General features: G+C 47.2%; 1 protein-coding gene across 23 annotated transcripts in view; it reads left to right on the forward strand.

The window, feature by feature from the left end:
• Nucleotides 1–25223, forward strand: part of ZNF536 (zinc finger protein 536) — a 489498-nt gene that overhangs the window by 316032 nt on the left and 148243 nt on the right. For 14 of the 23 annotated variants that reach the window (XM_063599531.1, XM_055103794.2, XM_055103798.2 and 11 more), the window contains 2 exons: nucleotides 540–624; nucleotides 7687–9260. In XM_063599531.1, the coding sequence (XP_063455601.1) occupies nucleotides 540–624; nucleotides 7687–9260 (1659 nt within the window). Of the gene's footprint in view, nucleotides 1–539; nucleotides 625–7686; nucleotides 9261–17259; nucleotides 18162–25223 lie in introns of those variants that run through there. The other 9 variants (XM_057300667.2, XM_063599534.1, XM_063599533.1 and 6 more) reach the window with 3 other exon arrangements.

Below are 25223 nucleotides of genomic sequence, written 5' to 3' on the forward strand. Positions count from 1 at the left end.
GCTCTCACCTGTATTCTTGTCCCTTTCCTGTAGGACCAAGGAGGATTGTGGAAGGGAGGGCGTTCTCCCTTGCAGCCCCCAAAGGGCTGCACACCCAGTCGGGTGTAGGGAGGGAGACCTGGACATTATCTTGCCTTGTGACTACAAAGCATGACAGCAACTGGCTGAACACAGAACTCAGCCCGCAGGGATGGAGTAACGGCACAATAACAGTGATGGTAGTTCCCACGTTCTATCCACGCCCACATGCAGGCTCTGTGCTAGACAACTTTGCATTAACTCGCTCCTTCATCCCTACAGCACCTCAGCCACCAAGGCTCCATCCCCTGCCCCGCTGCAGGGGAGGGCGCTGAGCCTCAGAGACAGAGACGTGAAGTTATCCCATCCCGGAGTTGTCCAGGCTTGGATTAAAGGTTATAATCACATCTGCCTAATTCAGAATCTCATTCTCTTCACCGCTGCATTGTATTGCTACTTTTTACTTTTCTGAGTGAATTTCTGGCTTGTTTTAGGGAATTAATGCAACATTTCTTTGACAGTGTGTGTCCACACCATACCCAACAGGAAGGAAAGAAGTGACTTGTACTCACAAGTGGTATTGGCGCAGCCTCCAGGGAATTTAAAAGGGAAGTACTGTGCACCCCAGCTCCTCCTTGACCCCTCCCTCAGACTGGCCCCAGGCCAGGCTTCCTTGGCCCCACGTGCTTGGGTTTCCCCACTAGCACAGCGAGGTTAGGGGTGAGGCATGGCCACTGTGGCATGTGGAGGCGCTCTGACCTCCTGGGATGGAAACGGGGTGGGGGTGAGTGGGAGTGGAATCACTTCCAGCATCACAGAGCTGATAAACTCATGCTATGGTGGAAACCACCTTTCATCTTCAAAGTGCTTCCCGAGCAGTGGCTGGTAGATAAACATGGGTGGAAATGAAACTTCCAGCCGGCCCCATCCAGGTGCCTTATGGCTGGTGTCTACGTCTCTTACATTTGATGCTTCTATGTAAGGTATCTAGGCTGTTTTCACACACTGAGTAAATATAAAAGCACTTTGCATACATTTTCAAAAAGGAATCAGTTAAAATGGGTGTTCTTCTCATTTCCTTTTCCAAAAAGAGAGCATGCATTTTTGCCGTTAGTGGGGGACCAACCACCTGAGTAATGATGAAAAAAAAAAAAAAATCTCCAAAAGGAGATGTCTTTTTTTCTTTTTGTTTTGAATTAAAATTCCATCATTTTTCTATATCTGAGATGAACTAAAAGCCCGGTTTATTCCTCCTCTGTTCCCTATCCTTGCTTTTCCTGCCTTAATGACATCCTAAACTTTTGTTGAAAATAATTGATTGAATTTAAATTTCCTTAAAAGTTGAAGAGGTAATGTTACAGTATAAATTTCCTACCAAACACTAAGTAGGGAAATATCCATTAGTGAAATTAACTACAGTTTCTAGGTAGCTAACAATGTGCTGTATACAGTAGGGCATGGCTAATGAACACTGCAGTGGGTGATATTTCATTATACAAATTAATGCTCACATTTTAATGGGAAAGTCACATAATGAATCTGGGCTTCAGTGACAGCAATTAGAGACACAGATTGTCCCCTTCTGGACAAGGCACTGTTTAGCAATAAGCAGCTGTGTGAAAAGTCTTCAGGTTTACAACATATATATGCTTTGGGGGAATTAGTGTACAATTTATATTAATGTACTGAAGCTTTGCTGCAAAGACACCACCATATTTATCTCTCCTGGTGTTAACTAAGTAAAGAGATGGAGAAGGACTAAATAAATATCAAATTGAGGATGCAAATACAGGAAAATATTCAGTTGCTCAACTTAAAAGTGAAACACTTTTGGAGATTTAGCAAAAAAAAACAAAAACAAAATAAAAAAATGAGAAGCATGAATCACATCTTAAACCTTAAAATGGTTTCCAAAGAGAATATGAATCCACCTGTTATTTTTGGAGAGGTGCTGGTGGGAACTTGCTCTAAATAGCTCTAGAATAACTCCCTGGAACAGTGAGGGTTCCTTTGACATATCAACAGCAAAGTAGAGGCTCAGAATTATAAAAGATATGAGCATGTAAAAATAGGTACCGTGAACTAATTAAACCACCTGGTCGTATATTTCTAGAAATTGATGATACAGTGACTTGGGAGAGGTTGTCAATGATATTCTAAAGCTAAACCTATATCTTATGCCATGTGTCAGTGGGAAGCTGGCTTACTGTATGACAGTTCCAATAATTTCATTAATCAATTGGAATGATGAACTGCGGCCTTTTAATTTCATTATGCCTTTTCTAGCAAAACTCTTCTTTCTAGAAATGCATTGTTTGGGCCCACATCTTACTCCTTAAAATATAGTTAGAGGTTTCCCCGCAGAAGGCTACCAGTGTTCGTAGCTGCTTCCTTTAGTGGGCAAAGAGCCCCATTCTGCACAGTTCACAATGACTGCCTGCTCCAGACCCCACCTGTAAAATAGAGCACTGTGACCCTTCAGTGTTTGAAAAGTTTTGAGATAGGTACTAATATTTAAAAAGTAAGATACTGCACACAGAAACCTCATAGATATGACACTTTTCTTTTTTCTAGAGACAGGGTCTCACTCTATCCCCCAGGTTGATGTGCAGTGGTGCAATCATAGCTCATTGCAGCCTCCAACTCGTGGGCTCAAGCGATCCTCCTGCCTCAGCCTCCCAAGTAGCTTAGACCACAGGTGTGTGACACCACACCTGCTTAATTTTTAAATTTTTTGTAGAGATGAGGTCTCCCTGTGTTGCCCATGCTGGTCTTAAACTCCTGGGCCCAAGTGATCTTCCTGCCTGGCCTCCCAAAGTGCTAGGGTTACAGGCCTGAGCCACCATGCCTGGCTGAGACTTTTCTTGGAAAATCAAAGGTTCTAGTGCCCACAGTTGGTGAGAGTTGAGTGACACTGTGCTCCAGGAGAGAACGGCTGTTTTGCATACTCATCTGATCTGTGTGGTTCTTCCTGCATGCAAGTGTGTGGCACATATAACAGATAAACACAAAGCAATGAACCACAAACATCATGGAGGTCACCAGAGGACTCTTGACCCCCTGGAAACCTTGGGAGGCAGCCTGAGTGGTCCCCTCAGTAGATGGGACTCATTTATGGCCTAAGTGGCCAATCACTCAACTAGACAGAGCTGCTGGCAGGGTCTGGGGCTGCCTGTACCATGGGGCTGCCCAGGCAATGCAGACCTGAGTCTCAGGCAGAGTCCAGCCTTGGTTGGGCAGGGCTAGGCAGGCCCAATGCCTGGCTCTTTTGGCATGTATCTGGCCATGTCCGGAGGCCTGGGATTCTAGAGTTAGCCCAGAGCGCTTGGGCAGAAGAGCACATCCAGATGCAGAGGCCTTGGCTGGGAAGCGGTTCTCAGCTCAGGTAGACTCAGCATCTGCCTGTGCCGGCCAAATGAAAGAGCAGATGTAGACCGCACCCCGGAGCCTGTGAAATGTGCTGTTAGGCCTCTCCTTGTGGTTGCTGCCCCACCCCGTCTAGGCCAACGTTGTAAGTAGTTTGCCTCCTGAGCACTCTGAAATGGGCCGTCTGAGGAAAGAATGCCTGGGAAACAGCTGGGATGTTTCCAGTGGAGCACAAGACCCTGGGGCTGCTGGGGTTCTAAGGAGGTTCACAGCTCAACCTCTGGGTGTGCCTGGCTAGAAACATGCCCTGGCCAGGGCTCACTTTCATCTCCAAAGCCTTTCCCTGTGCCCCTTGTTGGATAGGAAGCCCGGAAAGGGAAGCGAGGGCTTTGAGATAGAGGGCAGGGGTGGTTCTTCCAATCATTTAGCGATTACGAGGAAATTAAAATTGAGCTTGTTTCTTTGTGAACGTAAGTCCAAAGGGGAAGGGTTTATCCCCTGGAACAGCGTGCCCACCTGGAGCACTTAACTGAAGAACTGGGATGATCGGAAGAAACTACCCACACCAAGCCCTTTAGTGACCCGGCAGGAGGTGGAACTGTATAGAGAAATGGACAGAAAGAGCAATGCAGCCCTTTCATCCCAGTGCAGAAGGCAGAGGAAGCGTGGGTGGAGAGCTTTCTAGAACCTTGCATAGCACGTGCATTCAGAAAACCCTTGAAAGCTCATGAAGCAGCCCCTAATTCACCAGGCCTGGGCCCGTGGAGACTCCAATGCTAGGAATTAGCCTTTCTTGTTTCTCAGCTCTGTCTTTTATTCTCTGGAGCAGTGAGGGGCAAGGCCTATTTTGAACTCTAAAGACAGAGGGTGGAGTGAAGGGATGCTATCTTCCTGTGCACTCGCATGCTGTGTGTGAGTGTGAGAGTGCGTGTGCGTGAACTCTGCTAGCCTGCTATATGATATGTCTCCTACAAAAGCCATGAGAGCAGAGAACCTGCCTCTTTGGTTTTTACTCAGTTTCCAGGGTCAAGAAGGGAGGTTGCAGGTGTTTATTCATTCATCCATTGGTTCACTCCATCAAAAAAATGTGTGTGAATCAAACTGAAGGTTTCTGAGTCAGTGGGTGACACGTATGTGCACAAGTAGCACTGGCTCTATTCAGGAGACTTAGTTTAGCTCCTAAACGAGCTTAGGATTGGCGTGAGACCCCACAGAACATGTGCTTCAACATGTCTTATTACAGGTTGAGGAAGAAAAAGTCCCAAGACCAGGATTCTGTGTCCAGTGGAATTCAGAGTAGCGTGGGTGTCCAGTCCCTAGTCCAGATTCTCAAATACCTCCTGAGGTCTAGACTGTCTTCCCTGCTAAACCATTCATGGTTCCCACTTCAAAGGCACTTCCAAGGAAGGCTGCCTACAATGGTTCCCCACTCAGGATCCACAGAGGGCCACCTGGGAAAGTCCCGAAAGATCCCGAAACCAAGTTTGCATCTTTGGCCAATTAACTCAGAATGTGGGGAGGTGGGACCAGGTATCAGCACTTCATCAAGCCCCCAAGGCAATTCCAGGATGGTTTTTCAAGGGGTTGTCTTTACATGTCTGCATCAGAATCATAGGGACGCTTACAAGGCCAACTTCTGCGCCGACCCCAGACCCAGGGAATCAGAACTGCTGTGCCTTAGGGCCAGAACTGGTGTCTTACCACACTCCCCTGGTGGTTCTAATGCACAATACAGTTTGAGTACTACCGCTCCCATATGTCTTTTTTTTTTTTTTTTTTTTGAGATAGAGTCTTGCTCTGTCGCCCAGGCTGGAGTGCAGTGGCGCCATCTCGGCTCACTGCAAGCTCCGCCTCCCGGGTTTACGCCATTCTCCTGCCTCAGCCTCCCAAGTAGCTGGGACTACAGGCACCCACCACCACGCCCGGCTAATTGTTTGTATTTTTAGTAGAGACCGGGTTTCATCATGTTAGCCAGGATGGTCTCGATCTCCTGACCTTGTGATCCTCTTGCCTCAGCCTCCCAAAGTACTGGGATTACAGGTGTGAGCCACTGCGCTCGGCCTCCTGTGTGCCTTTCAAATATGTATCCATTGGAAATAGACACATCCTCTGTGCATCCCCACAGTCCCCACCCAGAAAGGCAGCCCTCCACATTCCCAGGCTTGAGAGGAAAGTCCACCTTCCCCCTCTTTAGCTCCGCTAATGAATGCCCGTGCTTTCTCTACGGCCCCTTTGCCTGCCAGATGCACATAATCATTTCCAGGTGCATTTCTAAAACACAGCCTGAGTCCCACCAGGCACCTGCGGGCCTCACCTCTGCAGGCTTTCATCGCCTGGCCCTCCCGCAGGGCTTGCTCTCACCCGTAGGGCAGGATCTTGAGTTTCTAGGTAGGCTTGCCTGCTGTGGGCCCCATCACGACCCCTCTAAGTTTCGGGGACTGCCTCTGTCACACCTGATCACTGGGCTTCCAGATAAGCTGAATCAGCCATGACATCCTGCTGCCCAGAAGTGCCCCATCCCAGCCTGGCCTGCGATGGGATGTCTACATAGCAGTAGCTCAATGAGTCTGAGTCTAACCTGGGACTGACTCCAAGAAGGGGGAAATTACTGCCTGAAATTCTCTGTGCCTTTACCCCAAAGGGGATAGAGACTTCCTCCTAGATTCCTGTCATTGGTCTAGCTAGAGATGACTGTGACCTTTATGTTTAGAGAAACAGATTCCCTGCTGGGTTCCCTTCCTAGACCTAAGGGCCACCTCTGAAAAAGTGTCCAGGAGAGATCTCAGCTGCTCATAGCACCTGGCACCCTTGTTCTGATAAGGCAGGCAGGGTAACCACGGTTCTGGCACGTGATCTGGAGATGACATGGCATCTCCTGCTCAGAACCAGGCTGGTGGCCCTCTTGCTCACAAAGTCCACGCCCCCAAATGCCCTGTGCCTGGAGAACTGGGACTCATGCCTTCCGCTGAGACTAGACACAGTGAAATGTCTTCAGAAGACACCATTCACTGACGATTTGTTGTTACTTTTTAGATCAGTCTATTTTACAATAGAACAGAGGAAGCGGAGGGGGAATAGTTGAGGTTCCTGGAAGAAATAATTGTGGATATTGACAGGGCACCATTGTGAATAAGAGAGCGGGGACTGTCACAGTCCCCATTCCTTCCAGAGAGCCTTTTGATTGCAAAGTCTGGAAAAGACCTGGGATTGCTAACAAATTCTTGGAATATATTTAAATCTGCAGTCGTTTACCTTCTTCCCCTTCTCTATCCCACAATGCCAGCAAATGTAAGTTGTCTCTTCTGGTATCTTTTTCCACCGTGGAAAGAACAATAGAAGTTGGGGGTGTTGAATTTAAATAAATATTTAATTCATGAAAATTATCTTATATGTTTTAAAACACTCTTTAAAGCTATTTTTATTCTCTAGAAAGCGCTTATTATAGGTAAATTACACATTTTACTACCGGAGCATTAGGTTTGCCATTAGTACAAATTTAAGGCACTACAAAGACCAGTAGATAATGTTAATTTCAAATACAGAAACTAAATATATTTTGTGCCTTTTTATTACTCATTTTCTTTTAAGTTTTATTGACTGCTTTTTATCTTAACTATATGTCTTTACATGCTGCAATCATAATGCACTGTAATGGTATTAATATTTTATAGAATCTGTATTTATAGTTCTTTATTTAGAAACAGTGCAGTAGGTCTGCAGATATCTGAGCCCGTCTGGAATGGTGCCCTCCAAATAATGATAAATTACTTGTGCAGTATGCCATTTGCTAATTATATCCATGATTTACTGCAGAGCAAGACTTAAATCATTCATTTCAGTCTTGCGTAACAGTGCCATAAAATTTTTAGGTTTAAAAATGGTTTCCATGTGTATAATTTAAACAAATTTTAGAGCTATTGTATACACAAAATATTGCAACCACCCATTTGTTACATACTTTCTCTTTTTAAACTTCTACTTTTAATGATCACTGTGGCTGAAATTATTATGCTTAATTTTCATAATCATAGCTTTTAAATCGACAGCCGTTTTCACATGTTAGATAAAGAAAAAGATAGCTAATTGTGTGTAGATAGTATGTCATTCCTGAATAGTCCCAAATGGTACAAAATCATTAAAAAAGCTTAAGAGTACGAATTATTCTTCTATTAAAAAACAGTTGTTCTCTAATTATTAGTTTGAGCTGCTTTGTTTCAAAGAACAAATGTTGATCCTTCCAGCCTCGTTCAGCACACCAAAATGAGATAAACGCCTCTTTTTTTTCTTATATCAAAATCTTGCAGGTGAGAAACCCTACAAGTGTCCGCACTGTGACTATGCCGGCACGCAGTCAGCGTCCTTAAAATACCACTTAGAGCGACATCATCGGGAGCGGCAGAACGGGGCTGGGCCGCTGTCTGGGCAACCCCCAAATCAAGACCACAAGGACGAGATGTCAAGCAAAGCTTCTCTGTTCATCAGGCCAGACATCCTGAGGGGGGCCTTCAAGGGTCTCCCTGGAATCGACTTCAGAGGAGGCCCTGCATCTCAGCAGTGGACATCAGGGGTTCTCTCCTCCGGAGATCACTCGGGGCAGGCCACGGGCATGTCTTCGGAGGTCCCCTCAGATGCTCTGAAAGGCACTGACCTTCCTTCCAAAAGCACCCACTTCTCTGAGATCGGAAGAGCTTATCAAAGCATTGTGAGCAACGGTGTGAATTTCCAAGGGTCCTTGCAAGCTTTCATGGACAGTTTTGTCCTCAGTTCCTTGAAGAAGGAGAAGGACATGAAGGACAAAGCCCTGGCTGACCCCCCTTCCATGAAAGTCCACGGAGTGGATGGTGGTGAGGAGAAACCCAGTGGCAAGTCCTCCCAGAGGAAGTCGGAGAAATCTCAGTATGAACCCCTGGACTTGTCTGTGCGGCCAGATGCCGCCTCCCTCCCGGGCTCCTCGGTAACTGTGCAGGACAGCATTGCGTGGCACGGCTGCTTGTTTTGTGCTTTCACAACGTCCTCCATGGAGCTCATGGCCCTTCATCTCCAGGCCAACCACCTGGGCAAAGCGAAACGCAAAGATAACACCATCGGGGTCACAGTCAACTGCAAAGACCAAGCCCGGGAGGTGAGTAAGATGGCCCTGCTGCCCTCGTTACAATCAAACAAAGACCTGGGCCTCTCCAATATGATCAGCTCTCTAGACTCTGCTTCTGAGAAGATGGCCCAAGGTCAGCTCAAGGAGACTCTGGGGGAGCAGAAGAGCGGTGCATGGACCGGCCACGTGGACCCTGCATTTTGTAACTTCCCATCAGACTTCTACAAGCAGTTTGGTGTTTACCCAGGCATGGTTGGCTCAGGGGCCTCCAGTTCCTGCCCCAACAAGGAGCCTGATGGAAAGGCCCACTCTGAAGAGGATGTCCCCATCCTGATCCCCGAAACCACGAGTAAGAACACTACTGATGACCTCTCTGACATTGCCTCCTCAGAGGACATGGACTCCTCCAAGGGGGAGAACAACGATGAAGAGGATGTTGAAACCGAACCGGAAATGATGACCAAGCCACTGTCTGCCCTCAGCAAAGACAGCAGCAGCGATGGCGGGGACAGCCTGCAGCCCACAGGCACCTCCCAGCCCGTCCAGGGACTGGTCTCACCTTTATCCCAAGCACCGGAGAAGCAGTGGCACAGCCAGGGTCTTCTCCAAGCCCAGGACCCCTTGGCGGGCCTGCCAAAGCCGGAGCGGGGGCCCCAGAGCCTGGACAAGCCGATGAACATGCTGTCGGTCCTCAGGGCCTACAGTTCTGATGGCTTAGCAGCCTTTAACGGACTTGCAAGTAGCACAGCAAATTCTGGATGTATCAAGAGGCCAGACTTGTGTGGTAAGTTTTAGAATCCTCTTCCTATAGTTCATTTCCCAAAACATCAGTGCTGAATTGTGCATTTAAAAAAAATGGGGTAGACTTATCCATGAGCAACTTTTGAATGAAATATTTGAAAAAACCCTCAATGCTGTATCTGCAATGTAGACAATCATAAAAGTCCATTTTATTTAGAAGTTTTAGAACTCATACTTTTGTGTTCTAATTTGCATTAGAATGTACTAAAATGCCTGTACAGAAGGCATGGAAAAGGGGGTGGTCTCTCACCATGTGAACTACTCCTGTTTGCCATCTAGAACTTGAAGGGGGGAAAATCGACTTACAAAACAAAAATGAAAAGAGACATGGTAACTTGCAAATTCTTCAGTATTTTCAATTTATGCAAAAGATGCCTAAAGACAATTCCTTACTGCTTTGCTAAGCCAAATCTGCTTTCTTAAACTTTTCTTTTATTGACTTAGAGGATACTAAAATCATATCACACTAACAACAGTATGGAAATAAAGCGACCTTCTCTCCAAAGAGGGAGATGGTTTCTGGGTGTTTGTGACTCATTTTTAGACAAACCAAATGGCAGTTACTGTGACTTTGGCCTTCTGCATTTGCCTTCTGTTTGTCTGTCTGTTCACCTGTCTGTCTGTTGCTCTAACAAGACATGTACATTGTGAAGTCCCTGAACAGTAGTGGTGTGACCCTGTGCATCTTGGATTCATGCTTGTCTGATCCTGTAGCAAACTGACACTTCTTTATCTCCTTAAAGCATATGGGTACCCCAGAGGAATTCCAGATTTCCAAACATCATTGTAAGTTTAAGGACTAGGTTTGGATCAAATGAATGTTTGGGTGGGCAGGGGGAATCAAAGTCATTCTCTTGGCACCCTGATATCTGTATTTGGAAGCCTTTCTCCGAAAAGAAGCTCCATGCATTCTTCCCTTTGAAACCAGCTCCAAATATCCTCACCAGAGACAAATGACCATGATACCTTTCCATCTGTAATTTATGAATGGATTTCTGTAATTTTACTTCACCTGTGGAAGGAAGGCAGGAAGGCAGGAAGGCAGGAAGGGAGGAGGGCAGGATGGAAAGAAGGAAGGAAGGGAAGGGAAGGAAAGAAAAGGGAAGGAAGGGGGGGAAATAGAAGAGAGTATTTTTGAACCTCAACATCCTGTTGTTCGTTTAAGCACAGAGAAGAATTCAGGAAGCTAGACTCTGGGTTCATAATTTAGATTGATATATTTCTTTTATTCCTCTTCTTCCCTAATTCACTAGGAACTGAATCAAGCGGTCAGAAATATTTTTTTGAATTGTCGAAAATCACTAAATGGATTTCTGACAGCTCAAAAAAATATTGACAGTTCCTTACGCTGAATGATTCACAAGGCCCCATTAACCACTACCCCCAGATCTATTTTTAGCCACATACAATTCATTACTTTTGAAGCTGTTAAAAACAATATTTAAAAGAAGGGAAAAAAGCGTTTTATGTCAGTCCAAATTTTCCCCCCCCCCTTTTTTTTTTAACTGGGGGAGCAATGTTTAAGGCTTTTTTTTCTTTTTTTCATTGTTGTTTTAGGTTTGTGATCGGGGTGGTTTCTTTTTTATTGTTGTTTAGAGTCTTTTTTTTTTTTAAGTCTATTTTCAGTTCTTTCAACTACCTACGTAGGACCATAGTCCCTGCCAGGAATCCATGCATCAGAAAAGATCAAAACCTGGCATGTTCATGAGCTCATTATTATTGAAATGAGCTCATATTACCCCTATTAATTTTCCCATCTTCCTATCAGTAATGAAGGAAGGCTGCCTGGCTCGAGGAAGTTTGCCCAGTGGTATCCTTTCGCACCAGGCGAGGTTGAATGGGAAGCCAACGTCAGGGAGCCTGCCGGGTCTTGAGAGCCTTTTATCTCTGGGCTGTAAGCTCCTAGGAACTTCTCACCTTTTCCCAAAACAGCAGCACACAACACGTCCCTGACATTTCCCCGCTATGTGCAAACCGTGTTGCCTAGTCCACCCTTCAGCCTTTGGGCAGCAGACCCTGGGATGTAAGTTGTGCCCCCCACCCCCCGCCTCTTTCATGGGGCTTGGGGACCCTCATGTCAGCCAAGATTGAAGGCTTCCTGGTTGCTTCTGCAGCAGAGGGTTCAGGCCCCTTGTTCCGCCTTCCACTCCTGGGAAGATGCTGAAATTGACTCTGGCCACGAGCCGCCTATTTTTAGAGAGTGTGAGTTCTGCATTCCATTTGGCCCCATTTCTTCTGTGTCCTCTTGCTTTAGTTTGGAAGTAGGCAGGAAAAGACCCTCCCTGGCTCTTGCATTTGCTTGGGGGTGGAGCCACTGCCCTCTTGCCTCTAGGATGGGCCTGACTCTGCCAGTTCTCATCCCACTCCCCCCATATCTGGCCCACCATAATTGCAGTCCTCTTCTTATTTTCTTGCGGGCGACTGTGATATCGTAGAAGGTCCAGACATATTCATCTTTTCTAAAAGTTACAACCTAGGAGGAACACAAATCCAAATGGGCTGTTTTTTTTTTTTTCTTAAATAGTGTAATTCACTCTCTTTTTAGCATGGCAAGAAGCACAAGTGACATTTGTAAGCTTCAACCCCCCCTAGCTTCCCTTTGCAAGGGTAGAAGTGATATTAGCACAATGAATAAAATATTTCTAATGTTTATTCCTCCTTCTCTTCTTCACTCAAAGTAGGTACGGGTTTCTAAATCCGCCTACCAGGCTGATCACTATTTCTCCTTAAGAATCTGGGCTTTGTCAGACCAAAGCATCATTCCTAGATTTCTCATCTCAGATGGATAAAGTTGAGGGCTGGTTTTGTGTGGTTAGTAGACCTAAATCCCCACTTTCATGATTATAGAAACAGGCTTATAGGAGGAGCTAATGTTCCCATGTTTCTTAAGGAAGAGCTCTGTTCTCAAGGGGTGTAAAAGTGTTTGAACAAGCATCAGAAATACCTAGTTCAAATCATATAAACTCCCCACAGATCTCAGCAGCTCCTCCAACCCTTGCTGTTGATTTGGAGAAGGTGGCATCTCACCCTATTCTGTGGGTGATACTCATATTGCAGGCTGTACTTTCAGGATCTTCCGTCATTTCTGCATGCCTTCTTCCTAACTTTTAAAACTCTGGTCCTAAATTCCTTGGTGCCATAGAGCCAGGGTCCTGGCCAGTGTGCCCTGCCCATCCTAACAGCCAATGGATTCCTAACTCTGGTGCAGAAGGAGAGCCACCGAGGGGAGAAGCCGACCCAGCCAGTTGGGTGGGGAGACGCCTGTTGCATATGACAGTGTCGAGAGCTTCAGTGGGAATTTTCTAAAGCTCTTTCCACAGAGGACAGCACACTGCCTGTCAGAGACATATTACAATAATCCCAAGGAAGAGGTTAAGCCATCTTGGATTAAGCCAGAGGACAGGCATCTTTGCTTCCACAGTGGGTCAGATCCCACTAGGGGTCTGATCTCATTATAGGAAATCCCACTCCAATCAAATCCTTAGTTTCTTGAGGTGACTTCCAGTCTCCAGGCATGGGTCACATTTCTTTATTCTGTCAAAGAGCATAATGTACAAGGGTACTCCAGTGCCATCGGAGAATTTGGATGTACCCTTGGTTTTATTGGAATGTTTGACCTTGGTTTTGTAATGGGACAGACTCCACATGAGTATTTAAAGGTGGAGAGGGGAAGACCAGAGCAGTGTTTGCATCCATGGACAAAGCAAGGCAGACAAGCCCAGTCTAGTCTGAGAAATGCTAATGCACTGTTGGGTCGGCACTTGGCTGGGAAGGGGCAGGCTTCCCTGTGCACACAGCACCAAGGCTGGTCTGCACAGCACCCATGGGGCCCACTGCATGGAACGGTTAAAAAGTGTGTTTCATCTGGGAGTTTGTGGATTTGGACAGCAACCAGATCACCCTTACTCCTTGCCTTTCAAACCTAAGAGAGATGGCCAGGGTGTGGAGTTGTTGTGTGCCAGGTCTCCCAATCAGGCTTTGCACTGTGTCCTTTGGTGGACCCAGGGGTAGGCAGGACAGAGAAGAATGAATGACAGATGAACGGGAAAGCAGGGAAAAGAGCACACTCCCCTTTGCCCCAAGGAGCTCTGCTCTGTAGTGACTGCCACTCAGGGAAGGCTGGCTGAACTGGTAGCATCTGTAAGCAGGCTGAGGGCAGGCACTGCGGCTCACACCTGTAATCCCAGCACTCTGGGAGGCTGAGGCAGGGGCGTTGCATAAGCCCAGGAGTTCAAGGCCACTGTGAGCTAGGATCGTGACATTGCACTCGAGCCTGGGTGACAGAGTGAAACCCCGTCTGTAAAATAAACATGAAATAAATATCAGCAAGTTGATTGTGGGCACGAGGCCCTATGTGCAGTGGCTACCAGACCTAGTGAGCCAGTGGGCCTGGGAGGAAGCGAGGGAGAATGCAAGCCCATTAACAGCAGTCGCCCTAACATCCCCAGCTTATCATCCTCAGGTTATTGGGCAACTGGCTTCCCCAACCCAAATTATACCTGAGACTATGGAATAAAGGTCTTCTGGGCTTCCACATTAGTGAAATAATTGGGACCCCCCCGTCCCAAGAATTCGGGTCCATTGAAACCTATTCAAATTACATATTTTTATATGTGTGATGAGATGAACCAGGACAACCAAAGCTGAACTCTCTTAAAATTTGACTTATCTTTTCCCTAAGCCTTATAGATTTCTCGGCATAGGCAGTCGGAGAATACCTACTTTTTTTTTTTTTTTTTTTTTTGGAGATGGAGTTTTGCTCTGTTGCCTGGGCGGGAGTGCAGTGTGAGATCTCGGCTCACTGCAACTTCCGTCTCCTGGGTTCAAGCGATTCTCCTGCCTGTCTCCGAAGTAGCTGGGATTACAGGTGCACGCCACCACACCTGGCTAATTTTGTATTTTTAGTAGAGACAGGGTTTCACCATGTTGGTCAGGCTGGTCTTGAACTTCTGACCTCAGGTGATCCGCCCACCTCAGCCTCCCAAAGTGCTGGGATTATAGGCATGAGCCACCGCGCCTGGCCAATACCTACCCTTTTACGAGCTACTCAGTCTAAAGCAACAGGTAGCAAATATTTTCTTAAAGGGCCAGAGAATAAAAGTGTTGGCTCACAGGCCACGGGGTGTCTGTGGCGACCACCCAACTCCGCTTTGGAAGGAGCACCACAGCTACCATAGACAATAGGAAAATGATGGCTGTGGTTGCGTTCTATTACAACTTTAGGTACTGACAGGCGATGCACTGGAATTGGCCCACAGTGTCTTAGTTGGTCAACCCCTGCTCTGGTGTAAAGAGGGATGTGTTCTCATGGTCATCCCTAGGGAATGAATGGTGCAAACACTGGTCCTCTGTTATTCTGCTGGACAGTGAGATGGTGATGGGAGACCCCTCATCATCAGTGGCAGGGCCCCATCCATTGTCTGGTAATGCCAAAGCCAGAGATGTGAGAGAGACTTTACAGTGGTAGAGGACTTGTTGACCCAGATGGGCCGATGCCTTGTTTCTGGGAAGCCACACCTCTGTCTATGCATTAAAGACTTCCAGGAGAACACTCCAGCACAGTGCAACCCAGAGCTGCCCCCTCATAGCCAGCACACACAGAAGAGGAAGGGGGCAGTGGCTGTGTGTTGTCTCTGAAACAAGCTTGCTCTGTGAAAGCCTGTTTCCTCACTGATGGAAGGAAGCGTAGGGATGAAATAGATGATAGAGATAAAAGAGCTTGGATCAGTGCTTCTCAGTTGAGTTTGCATGACGTCGCGGAGCTCAGCATCCACGTGAAACTGTTGCAAGGAAATGATGTCAGTGTGCAAACATCTTCGGGTCACAATCGTCCCTTAAGCATGGCAGGCATCAACCTTACCTCCATCAGTGTTAGAGAGGCACGTTTCATTTCCTCACTTCTGCCGTGATGCATGGTTGATAGCTCTTTCTTGGTATGTGGGGAAGTTTGCTTTGAAGATGATTCTGGCAATTTTGTGATGACCTCCCCTCCCAATGGTTACACCATTTCTGTGTCCACTCCATTCTCTTCCTGATACCAGGCAAGTGCTTGGGGTAGGAAATGAGTCCTGCCCTGCCTCAGTCTTTGACCAAGAAACGGCAAAGGTCTGCAGTCAGTTAGAGACTTGGAAGGAGGCCATGGCTGGGGTATGAAATACACAGTGAGGGCCGCATATGTGCAGACACCCTGAGTATAGGCTGTGATACACAGGCTATGGCCATTGGTACATTTTTCATCTTGTGCAAGAGTCTACAGTGTGGCCCAGAAGCCAGCAGGTTCTAATGAAGAAGGGAGGTGAAGGTAGGAAAATGGCATAGGAAGACAACCACAAAATCCCAATCTGCCGAGTGTGTGGGAGTGCAGGCTGTACCCAGCCAGCACAAGAAGGCAATTGGCTTGAGGGTGTGGGAGACCTGGGGCATCTCCACTGCAAGATCTTTTTGTCTCTGTTGCTGCCTTACTTTATTCAAAGACAAATGTGCTCTCATACCTCTTCCTTCTCTTTTTTGTGAGCTGATTCTCACATGGATTGGCCTCAGAGACTATGGATAAAGCACACCTTTGCATTCACCTCCTTTGCCCAATTGGATAATTTACAGATTAGCTATTGACCTCTATGGTCTGGCCTGCTCTCATTCATACTGTGTGTCCGGGGCCTGACATTAGACCCCAGGAGGGAGGACCATTTGGCCTGCCTTGAAGTCCAAGGGCAGAACCTTGTGAGTTAATGCAAATCACTGCCCTGTTCTGCCCCTGCTGGCTGCCTCACAACCTGCTGCAGAGCTTTTCTGTTTGACTCTGGAGGGACAAACACAGGCGATGTCCCCTGGGATCTCTTGCAGAAATCAGCACCTGGAGCGGGCTCTCCCCAGCCCTCATCCTGAGCCCTGCTGTGTGCACTGTGTCTGATGGAGAGGCAGCCTCTCTGGATGGCAGCTCTCTCCATATTCCAAAGGCATTCTTCTCCTGTTCTCCTTCCCTCTTTTTAAATTAAATGGGAATGCCACTGACGTGATGTCGTTTGCACTGCAGGATGACAGAACTGTTGTGTGAATACCATTGTATTTGCCAAATGGTCCACTCGTCATTTCAGAACAAACAAATGGATGGTGTCTGTAAGTCGGCAAACACTGGTGACATTTAGCCTTGTTTATGTTCCTTTCCTTTTGCTGCATATTTTTGGCTCCAAAAGCTACTGGCTGAATCAACAGGGCCTCTGAATCAGGAGAGAAGTCTGGTAGCATTAATTTTAGTTGCTATGTCCATATTCTCTTCAGACTGCATGAATCCTACTGCTCAGGACCAAGTCCAGGTGAGAGGAGAGGGCAATTAACCTCTTTGGTTCAAAAAAAAAAAAAAAAAAAAAGAAACATATATATACCTTTCCCCACCCCTGGTAATGACTTAAGATTGGCAGGGAGGAAGAGAGTATTGAGAGAAGAGTATTGTCGGAACAGACACCCACATCACTGAGGAAATATAAACTCTCCAATCAGACCCAGGCACCGCCATCTGAAATAGGAACAGTGTGAGCCCATCCATGTCTTAAGTGGGTGCAGATACCCTGGGCCTAAGCACTGGCGTCTACCTTTTTAGACTGCTGAATCAAAGCGCTGGTTGAAACTGACAACTATCTAGACACAGGCTACATCTTACCTGCTGAAGGCATCAGGTTTTTTCTTTTTTTTTTTTCTTTTTAATTTCGGATGTTGTGTGCAAAGCCCAGGTTTCAAATAAGCAGTAATTATCTCCTATTACTTAGTGCTGATCAACAGCACCTCGACGTCTAATTGCCAACCTGCCCTAATCATGTTGACTATTCTTGCTTTAGCCAGAGACAGAAGGACCAAATTTTATAAATACCACTTTATTGTCATTATTCCATTAAACGATTAGGGGATGTGGCCCTGCCCTTGCTTTCAAATGCCTCTAGCCCTGATGGTTTCTGGATTATTTAATAAATCTGCACATTTTCTTGCAGGTAAGTGACACTCCCTGTCCTAGTCGGTCTATCTGGACTTGCCCTTGTCTGTTCGTGGTCCTCGGTGGTTATCTGCAGCTTGTTAATCGTGTAAAGTCAAGAGAAGAATGTATACACATATGTGTGTTGAATAAATAATTACTATTGGCATAGGTATGTGTATACACACGGCGCACCAATCTACAGTATATATAGCAGAGAGTCAGAGGCTAAAAATATTACCCCATATGTTCCACTATTAGTCATGGATTGCAAAGGCTTAGTAACTTGAGCAGGAGAGAAAACTCCCTCAAAGTCATAAATCCTGAGTGACAACTGCTGGTGGATGACAGATCCCTTCACCTGTGGACAACCTGGCTGGGGGTGCGGGGCTGTTCCACCAGCTCACCTGAGCGTGTAGAGGTGGGTCCTGCAGTGGTCTCGTGGGTATTACTGCTTGTGTCTGATTGTCCTGTATTTTGTAACACTTTAGAAGAATACAGAAAAGTGCAGTAATTCTCTTTCTCCATAGTATTTAAGCAGAAATATTGCTAGTTTAATATTGTGTCAGGTCGTCCTATTAACCAGGAGCAGATGACAGTAAAATTTCAGTGAATAGCACCTTGACATCTACAACTTAAAAATGGTGATTGAAGCAAAATATGTAAACTTGTACGGGGTGATCGTGTGCTTTGGAACAGAGTATTGTTGAAGTAATTAGAAGATATATTAAGGTGTTCCTGGTAATGAAGGCATGTAAGTTATAATAATTGTAGCTTTCTGAATAAGTGTCAAACTATATCTTTAAGTGTGCTGTATGCTGAGTTACAAGTTAGGTCATTTATGAATGGAATGTAAAATAATACTAAAAATGCTTCAATAACTTATCTTGGTATTGCTAATAAAAAAAAAAAGCTGTGAAACATTAGTGCAGTTTGGAGTCATTATGTTAATTCATTCCGCAACACCCCCCTCACCCCCTGACATTCTTCTCTCTGTTGGAAGCCTCAACAGGACATTCAGGGAATGCCATTGACCCTGCTTCTTGGGCTGTTTGCCGGGGCAGATCATTGCATTTTTCTATCCACTCTTAGGTGGGCCCTGTGAGTAACAATTCATAAACATGCAAGTGGAAAAGGACCTTCCAATTTGGGTGGATGACTGTGGGGGGTGGGGGAGAGCCAGGCGACACGGGCCCGTTTCTCTGTACAAGTGACTTTTAGGTGTCTAGACCCCACAACCGCCCAAAGGAACTGTGGCTGGGGTGGTGGGGGTGGGGGGTACTTGGGCATGGAGTATGCCGGCCATCATGCCCCATCCCAGATGTGGAAACGCTGACACCCAGCCTCCCTTCAGCAAATCTGAACATGTTCTTTTCATCTTGCGAAGGGGTAGTTTGTAATGAAGAGACTCAGGATTCGCGGAGGTGGGAATCTTTATGTTCTGCTGACCTTTTCGGACTGTACTTGTGTTTGCTGTAACAGGCTTTTGCCTGTTCTTCCACTTTGCCTCCTGGTGGGGAGACAGGTGTGGGAAGAACCGATTTTGCTTTTTGCTTGTGTTGCTTGGTTTTGTGGTCCGTGAGCTGGACTTGAGGGTCCTGCCATTTCAACGGTGTTTCCAAGCTTCTTTGCTTGGACGTGTTTTGTAAATTTCTAAATTCAATGACCATCCCTGAGCCCTTGTCTAACTGATCCTTTTGGGGGACTGGGGGTAGGACACAATCTCATAGGACACAATCTCAAGCCCCAAGTCCGTTCTTCACAACCCCAAATAAATAAAGTGTCCTCTGTGTAACAAGGGAACGGAAACCCAGAAATGCTCATTGAACAACCCTGGCCTCCGCAACAGGACAATTGCATCACCCTAGCTGGTTGAAACATTTCTTCCGGTATTTCTCATAAAACCTTTTCAAGTGACTCTGACTCCAAAGACCACAGTATGGCATTAGGTTGTCTTTTATTTTGGGAAAGAGGTAAAAAGTGAGAGATTCGGAGTCTGAGAAGACACGATAAAAGCTTCAAAGAGAAAATGTCGATTGTGAAGAAGGTTGTCAGATTTTCTGGTGGTCAGTGCCCGTGACTGTTGCCTGATTCCCTTCATATGAAGCTGGGAGCACATACCATGGGTTCCTATGGAAACTGTGATGGATCCCTAAATGCCTAGCAAAGGTAAAGTGAATGACCCTAACCTCCAGGCCCCAGGTCTGTGTGGCCACATTTAGGCAGGGCCAGTTTCCACTGCCAGTGTATATAGGCCAAGCCTGTACAAGAAGTAGGGCCCCAGGAGAGGTTTTTCTTTATTTGCAATGTCCCCTGAGTCTAAGGACCTGCCCCAAGGGGAATGGGGTGCACATCGAGGGAAAATTCCTCCAAGCCTTTTTCTCAGGGCCTCTGTCCAGGGCTGAGCACACTGTTCCTGGCGTTGCCGGTCATGTACACCCCGCTGCCCACTTCTTGCAAACCTGGGGCACCATAGCACCTGTGGGTTTTGCCAGTCCTCCTGGGATGGGGCCCAAAGGGGTATAGATGGCGTGTGGGGGGCTGGGCTTTGGAGGCAGAGGGAGTGCAAAGCCAGTGAGGGAGAGGCTGCTGAAGGGAACGGATCTTCCCAGCCCTTTGCGTTGACAGCCTGGAAGGCTCCCTGGAGCCGTGTATTCAGGCGTCTGCTGTTCTCTCTTCCTTTCCATGGGGGCCCAATCCCCCTAACGGGATCTCCAAGCTGGAAGACTCGGAAGCATTTCTGTTTCTAAAGCAGGGGGTATTTCCTGAGTTGCTCCCCGGTGGAAACTTCTCAAGCTTAGAGGAGGCCTTTGTGGATTCTCATTCTCCTGCTTTTATGAAGCCAGCTCCATCCTGCTCCCCATCTTCTCATTTCAGGGCACTCACGCCATACACTCCCCCTGCTTCCCATCCACCTCCTCCTCATCATCCCCATCCCTGGTTAACAACTTTCTTCTCAACAGTTGCGTGTTCTTGGGAATATCCCGTCTTCTGCCTGCCGGGGAGCTGGGTGGATTCAGTTCTGTGGAATGAGCCAACTTCATTTTACAGCTCTGCAAGGGGGTCAGGAATTCTGTTTCCTGTGTGTTCCTTCCCCCTAAGCCACCTTCCATCCCCAAGTGGGATTATAACAAGCCCACCTTCCCCATATACCACCATCCATCCCCACATGGGAATATAACAAGCCCACCTCCCCCATAAACCATCATCCATCCCTACGTGGATATATAACAAGCCCACCTCCCCTGTAAACCACCATTCATCCCCATGTGGAAATATAACAAGCCCACCTTCCCCCAAGCCACCACCCATCCACATGTGGGATTATAACAAACCCCACCTGTTTGAATTCAGACCTGGAGCAAACGTAAACATCATCCATTGGATCTACCCTCAGCCTGAGACCTGGACCCTTCCTAACACGAACACCCTGGTCTGGATAAGAGACCACCCCCCGGCCCCATTGTATATGGAGCAGAGTTCCAAGGAGACATCTGTGACTTAAGATGAGAGAGGCCAAGGAAGGGCAGAGTGCCTTGCAGTAAGAGAGTCTTCAGATCCACTTTTCTATTTACACATGTTCGGAAGTGTGTTTGCTTTGATGAGATTGTAGATATTCTGGTTGGAGAAAAAGAATCTAAATGTTGGGAGATGATTATTCCATAAGTATAGTCACTTTTTCTCAAAGAAACTTCCCGATGATTAAATTACATCCCCAAATCGGCAGCAGCGCATTGGCAATATTGTCTCTGCGTAAGCAGATTCTGCCTCTGGAGCAAGGGATGCGCATTTTCAAGGTTAAAGTTGGGGAACTCTGCACAGCTATTTCATTAGCAAAAATAGCCATTTGTGCATCCAGACATTGGCTGGCTTCACGAGGGGTTTGTCTTTCATGTTCTTTGTGGAGTTGTCCAGACACACCCATCTAATGGTAACTCACTGCTCACAAGGTTAAGTTTTCTTTTTGAACTTCTGTTGTTGTCAAATTAACATAATATGCTCTCAATTATCCACATAAAAGGAGAAAGGCAACCAAGCGGGGAAAGCAAATTTGCAATTAATTTACCAAATTATTGCTCTTTTTATATGATGGACAAGTTGCTTTTTTCTTGATTTGTCTCTACTGGGAAGAGAACTGGGGTTGACCACGAGGACAGGCCACTCCGAGGTGTGCCCTGCACCTGGGGAAGGGCTGAAGGTGGTTTTGCTGGGGTGCACAGTGGCCCCGGTGGATAATTAGGGACTCACACTAGGATTAGCTCTTTCTTGTCAAGTAGAGGGGTCGTTAGTCCTCTCAATCCCCTAAGACTTCCTTGGTGACCTAGTTGGGTCTCCCTAGAGCAGATCCTGAGGTAAGGACCTGGATGCAGGCAGTAGATATGGGAGGTGACCCAGGAAGCATGAGTGAGGGAGCAGGGAAGGGAGACAGAGAAGGCAGGTAAATCAACAAGCACAGGTGCACTCATGAGAGGTTCAGTACTGCAGGACCATGGGGGCTCAGCCCTTTTGGGGGTCCTCTAAGGTACTATGTGGAGCTCCTCTTGGAACAGTCTCTTCAAGGATTGAAGGAGCCGGGGTATTTACACACCAGCTTTTCCTCTCCCAGCAGCTGAGGGTCCCTCCAGCCCACCTGATGGCCAACCATTCTTCCCATAGTGAGAGAAAGCCCTCAGGCAGAATGAAGCAAGAGGCCATTGGTATTGCCAGATAATCAGATAATCAGAAGGGAAGGAATGAGGAACCAACAATATCTGATTCAAGTGAGAACACCCTCTTGGGTACCCTGCAGAAAGTCGCAGACCTACCAGAGCCACAGATGAGAACAGATGTGCAGGTCATGGCTCCTGTGGGGAGGGAAGTGCATGGCCTCTCAGCTTAGGGGCCAGGTTACTGGAGGAAGGACTGGCGGGCTGGTCTGGGGGTCAAAAGACCTTGAAGCAATCATGTTCCAAGGAGCTTAGACAACTCACGTGTCCTCTTTGGGCACCATTTTCCTCTCAGCCAAAGGAGGGAGCATTCCAGATGTCTGCTCCGGACCCTCTTAGGTCTTAAACTCTATAGTCTCCACCACCTTTTTCCAGTCCTCACTTTTCAGATGACTCCTCTGGACCCTGTCAGTCCTGGAGTCCCCATACCAGTAGGGCCCCTGGGATGTGTTCTGGTTTCCCACAAGCATAAGAGCATGCGGGCTTTCTATTTGGGCAAGGCCATCTGCCATTCCAGTGCACGGGCATATGAAACTTGCCTTATCCTGAAGATATTTCTGTTAAATTAGAAGAAGACCATTGAGGATTTTCTTTTAATTGTGGAAGTCTGTTAAAATAGTAAAAGAAAAGAAAAGAAAGGAGATCAATGAAACTGGATTTTCAGCTCATGGAAGTGCAAGAAAAACCTGATTATCTGACTTTTTTCTCTTTTATTTTTCAACCTGTCGAGCTCACAGTTGAACTTGAGAAGACTGTATTTTTTATGATGATCAGGTTATCTTTGAGTGCTTTACAGATACCAATGTGTGAATCCAGGGGTTCCCTTTCGGATAAAAGTGCCTCCTGCTCCCTTTCAATACATGTATCCATCACACTTAGAGGGTGGGAACCCAGGCACCGAGAGACACGGGCTCAGGCTCTCATCTTGCACTCACGGGGCACGGAAGCAGTTCACATTCACTTCCTTCTGTGCCTGTGACCATCCCACTTTTCCATCCTGAGAATTCCCTTGGTCACTCAAAATCACTCTGAGCTTGCAAGCCCGGGGTAGTTTGGAACAGTATGCTCTGTCTCTACATGGGAAACCCACAAGTCCTTGGCTTTTTGCTTTCAATTGGATATCTTGTCATAGGCATTTCTTAATCCAATTGCCTCAGTGTTATCACCCATCAAATGAGGCACTCGTGTATCCCTTAAGAGAATAAAGTGAATATGAAGAACTTGGAGGTTGTCGAGTCACCCTCATTTCAATTATTTTAGGCTTTCTGCAGCCATGTAGGCTCCAGGCAGAGCTTCGATGAAGACCCAGAACCCAGTAAAACCCCGCTGAGTGGCTGGAGAATCTGGGCAGGTTATTATAAATCATGGTGCCCCACCCTCATCCTTGCCAATTTGTACTCACCGCTGGAAGGTCTCTTTCTGGATGGCCCATCTGGGATTCTTCCCATCCCTGGGGTGAACACATCTGGAGGTCTGTTGGGGAACCCATATGATAATTCAGCAAGCCCATTCCTGCGATGGACAGACACACTCCCATTGGCTCCAACTGAGCTGTTTTCACTGTTTTCTAGTGGTAAAAAGTATTTACCATTAGGAAATTTTAAAAAATCATCTCTCGTGGCCAATCGGTGGCCCAGATTCTTGTATCAGTGGTTTTTGGGTTTCATTAAGACTTTGGGCTCTAGAACTGTCCTTTCTAAATGATACCCAGTAATTTAATTTTAAATCACAAAGGGAATTTTCTTGAAGTCTTTGAGGTAAATGCCCCTGCAAAGTGAATGATCCCCTCTAATTTGCACAGGTTAAACACCTGGATGTCATGTTGGGGTGGTTTTGTGAAGTCCCCAGTTTTCTTTCGCGACAGTGGGTTTTGCAACAGGAGCTGTTGTGTGAGGTGGGTGATGGGACTGGGGTTTGCCAGGCAGGCTGACCTCACATCCCAGAAGATACAGGAAGGAGAGGCGCTGGGCGTGACGGATGCTCTATCTAGTGGTGGGAAGAGGGATTCCTAAGGGCCCCTTGCCCAGCCTGACAACCCCTGCGGATGAGCCCAAGGACAGGCTGGGGCACACAGGCCTGGAACCTCCAGATGGACACACACAATTCCCACTATGTCAAGGTGTCTCTGGGATGGGACAGCAGGGAGGCCTAGCCCCAGGGGCCTGGGATGGGGGGACCAAGGGAGAGGGAGAGTGCCACAGAGGACCCAAGGGCTAAGGGGACCAGAAAACAAGAGAGGGGTGAATGGCTGAACGGAAGAGAAATGCATGAAGATAGAGGGAGAGAAGTGCAAATGCAGTACAAAGAGAAGAAGGAGGAGGATTAAAGAGAACCTGGAGACCTGGGAAGATAAAATTAAATGAAAGAGTCGGGTGTGTTGGCACATGCCTGTGCTCCCAGCTACTCAGGAGGCTGAGGCAGGAGGATCACTCGAGCCCAGGAGGTGGAGGCCAGACTGGGCAACAGAGCAAGATCTAAAAAAAAGAAAAAAGGAAAGGAGAAGGTAAGAGAGAAAACAAGTAAGAAGAGAGTAGAAGAGAAATGGTGGAGGTTGCATCTGGAGGAGAGGAAAGAGTGGAAGAAATGGGTAAAGAGGAGAGAGAGAGAGAGAAGGCCAGCAGAAGTGAAAGGATCCTGGCAGGGAACCTTTTCTGAAGCCTCCTGGGGCTGTAGGTGCCCAGGCTGATGGGATGGGCCATCCCACTGCTGGTGGTCCTGGTGGTCAGGCTGGGGAGAAGGGTGCTCAGTGGCTGTGGGTAGGGATGTTGGGGAGGCTTCGAGGGTCAGGGAGACCCCCAAGCGCAGCCCCTGGCGCTCGGGCTGGAGCTCCAGCAGCGCCTCCTCCCGCTTGCTCCACTCCCACCGCCAGTTTCAGGAAGAAATGCTGCAGCTTAATCAGAATTATTTACAAGATAATGGTCCATTGTTTGCACTGAGACAGATGTTGTCTGTGGGAACTTTGTGTTTTATGCTCTTTTCCCTGCTCTGCCTTCACTGGGTGCAGATGGGATGGAAGTAATGTGAGTTATGACTCCAAGGATTGGAAACGGGGAGATGCTCCACTCCTGCCTGGGCTCGGCGGGGCCACAGAGCTGGGCTGGCACCTGGTAGGCAGGGGTGGAGAACAGCCACTGTGGCTGCAGTGCTGTGATTAAGAAGGTCTTACTTCCTAGAGGGGCGGGTCCGTGCCATCGCCTTGTCCAGGAAGAACTCTGATTAAGATGCACTTCTGTTTGTTGCGTTGAGAGGTCACCGTTGACATCTCAAACGAGGGTGA

Source organism: Pan paniscus, chromosome 20 (genome assembly GCF_029289425.2).
Source record: "Pan paniscus chromosome 20, NHGRI_mPanPan1-v2.0_pri, whole genome shotgun sequence".
Taxonomy (NCBI): Eukaryota; Metazoa; Chordata; class Mammalia; order Primates; family Hominidae; genus Pan; species Pan paniscus.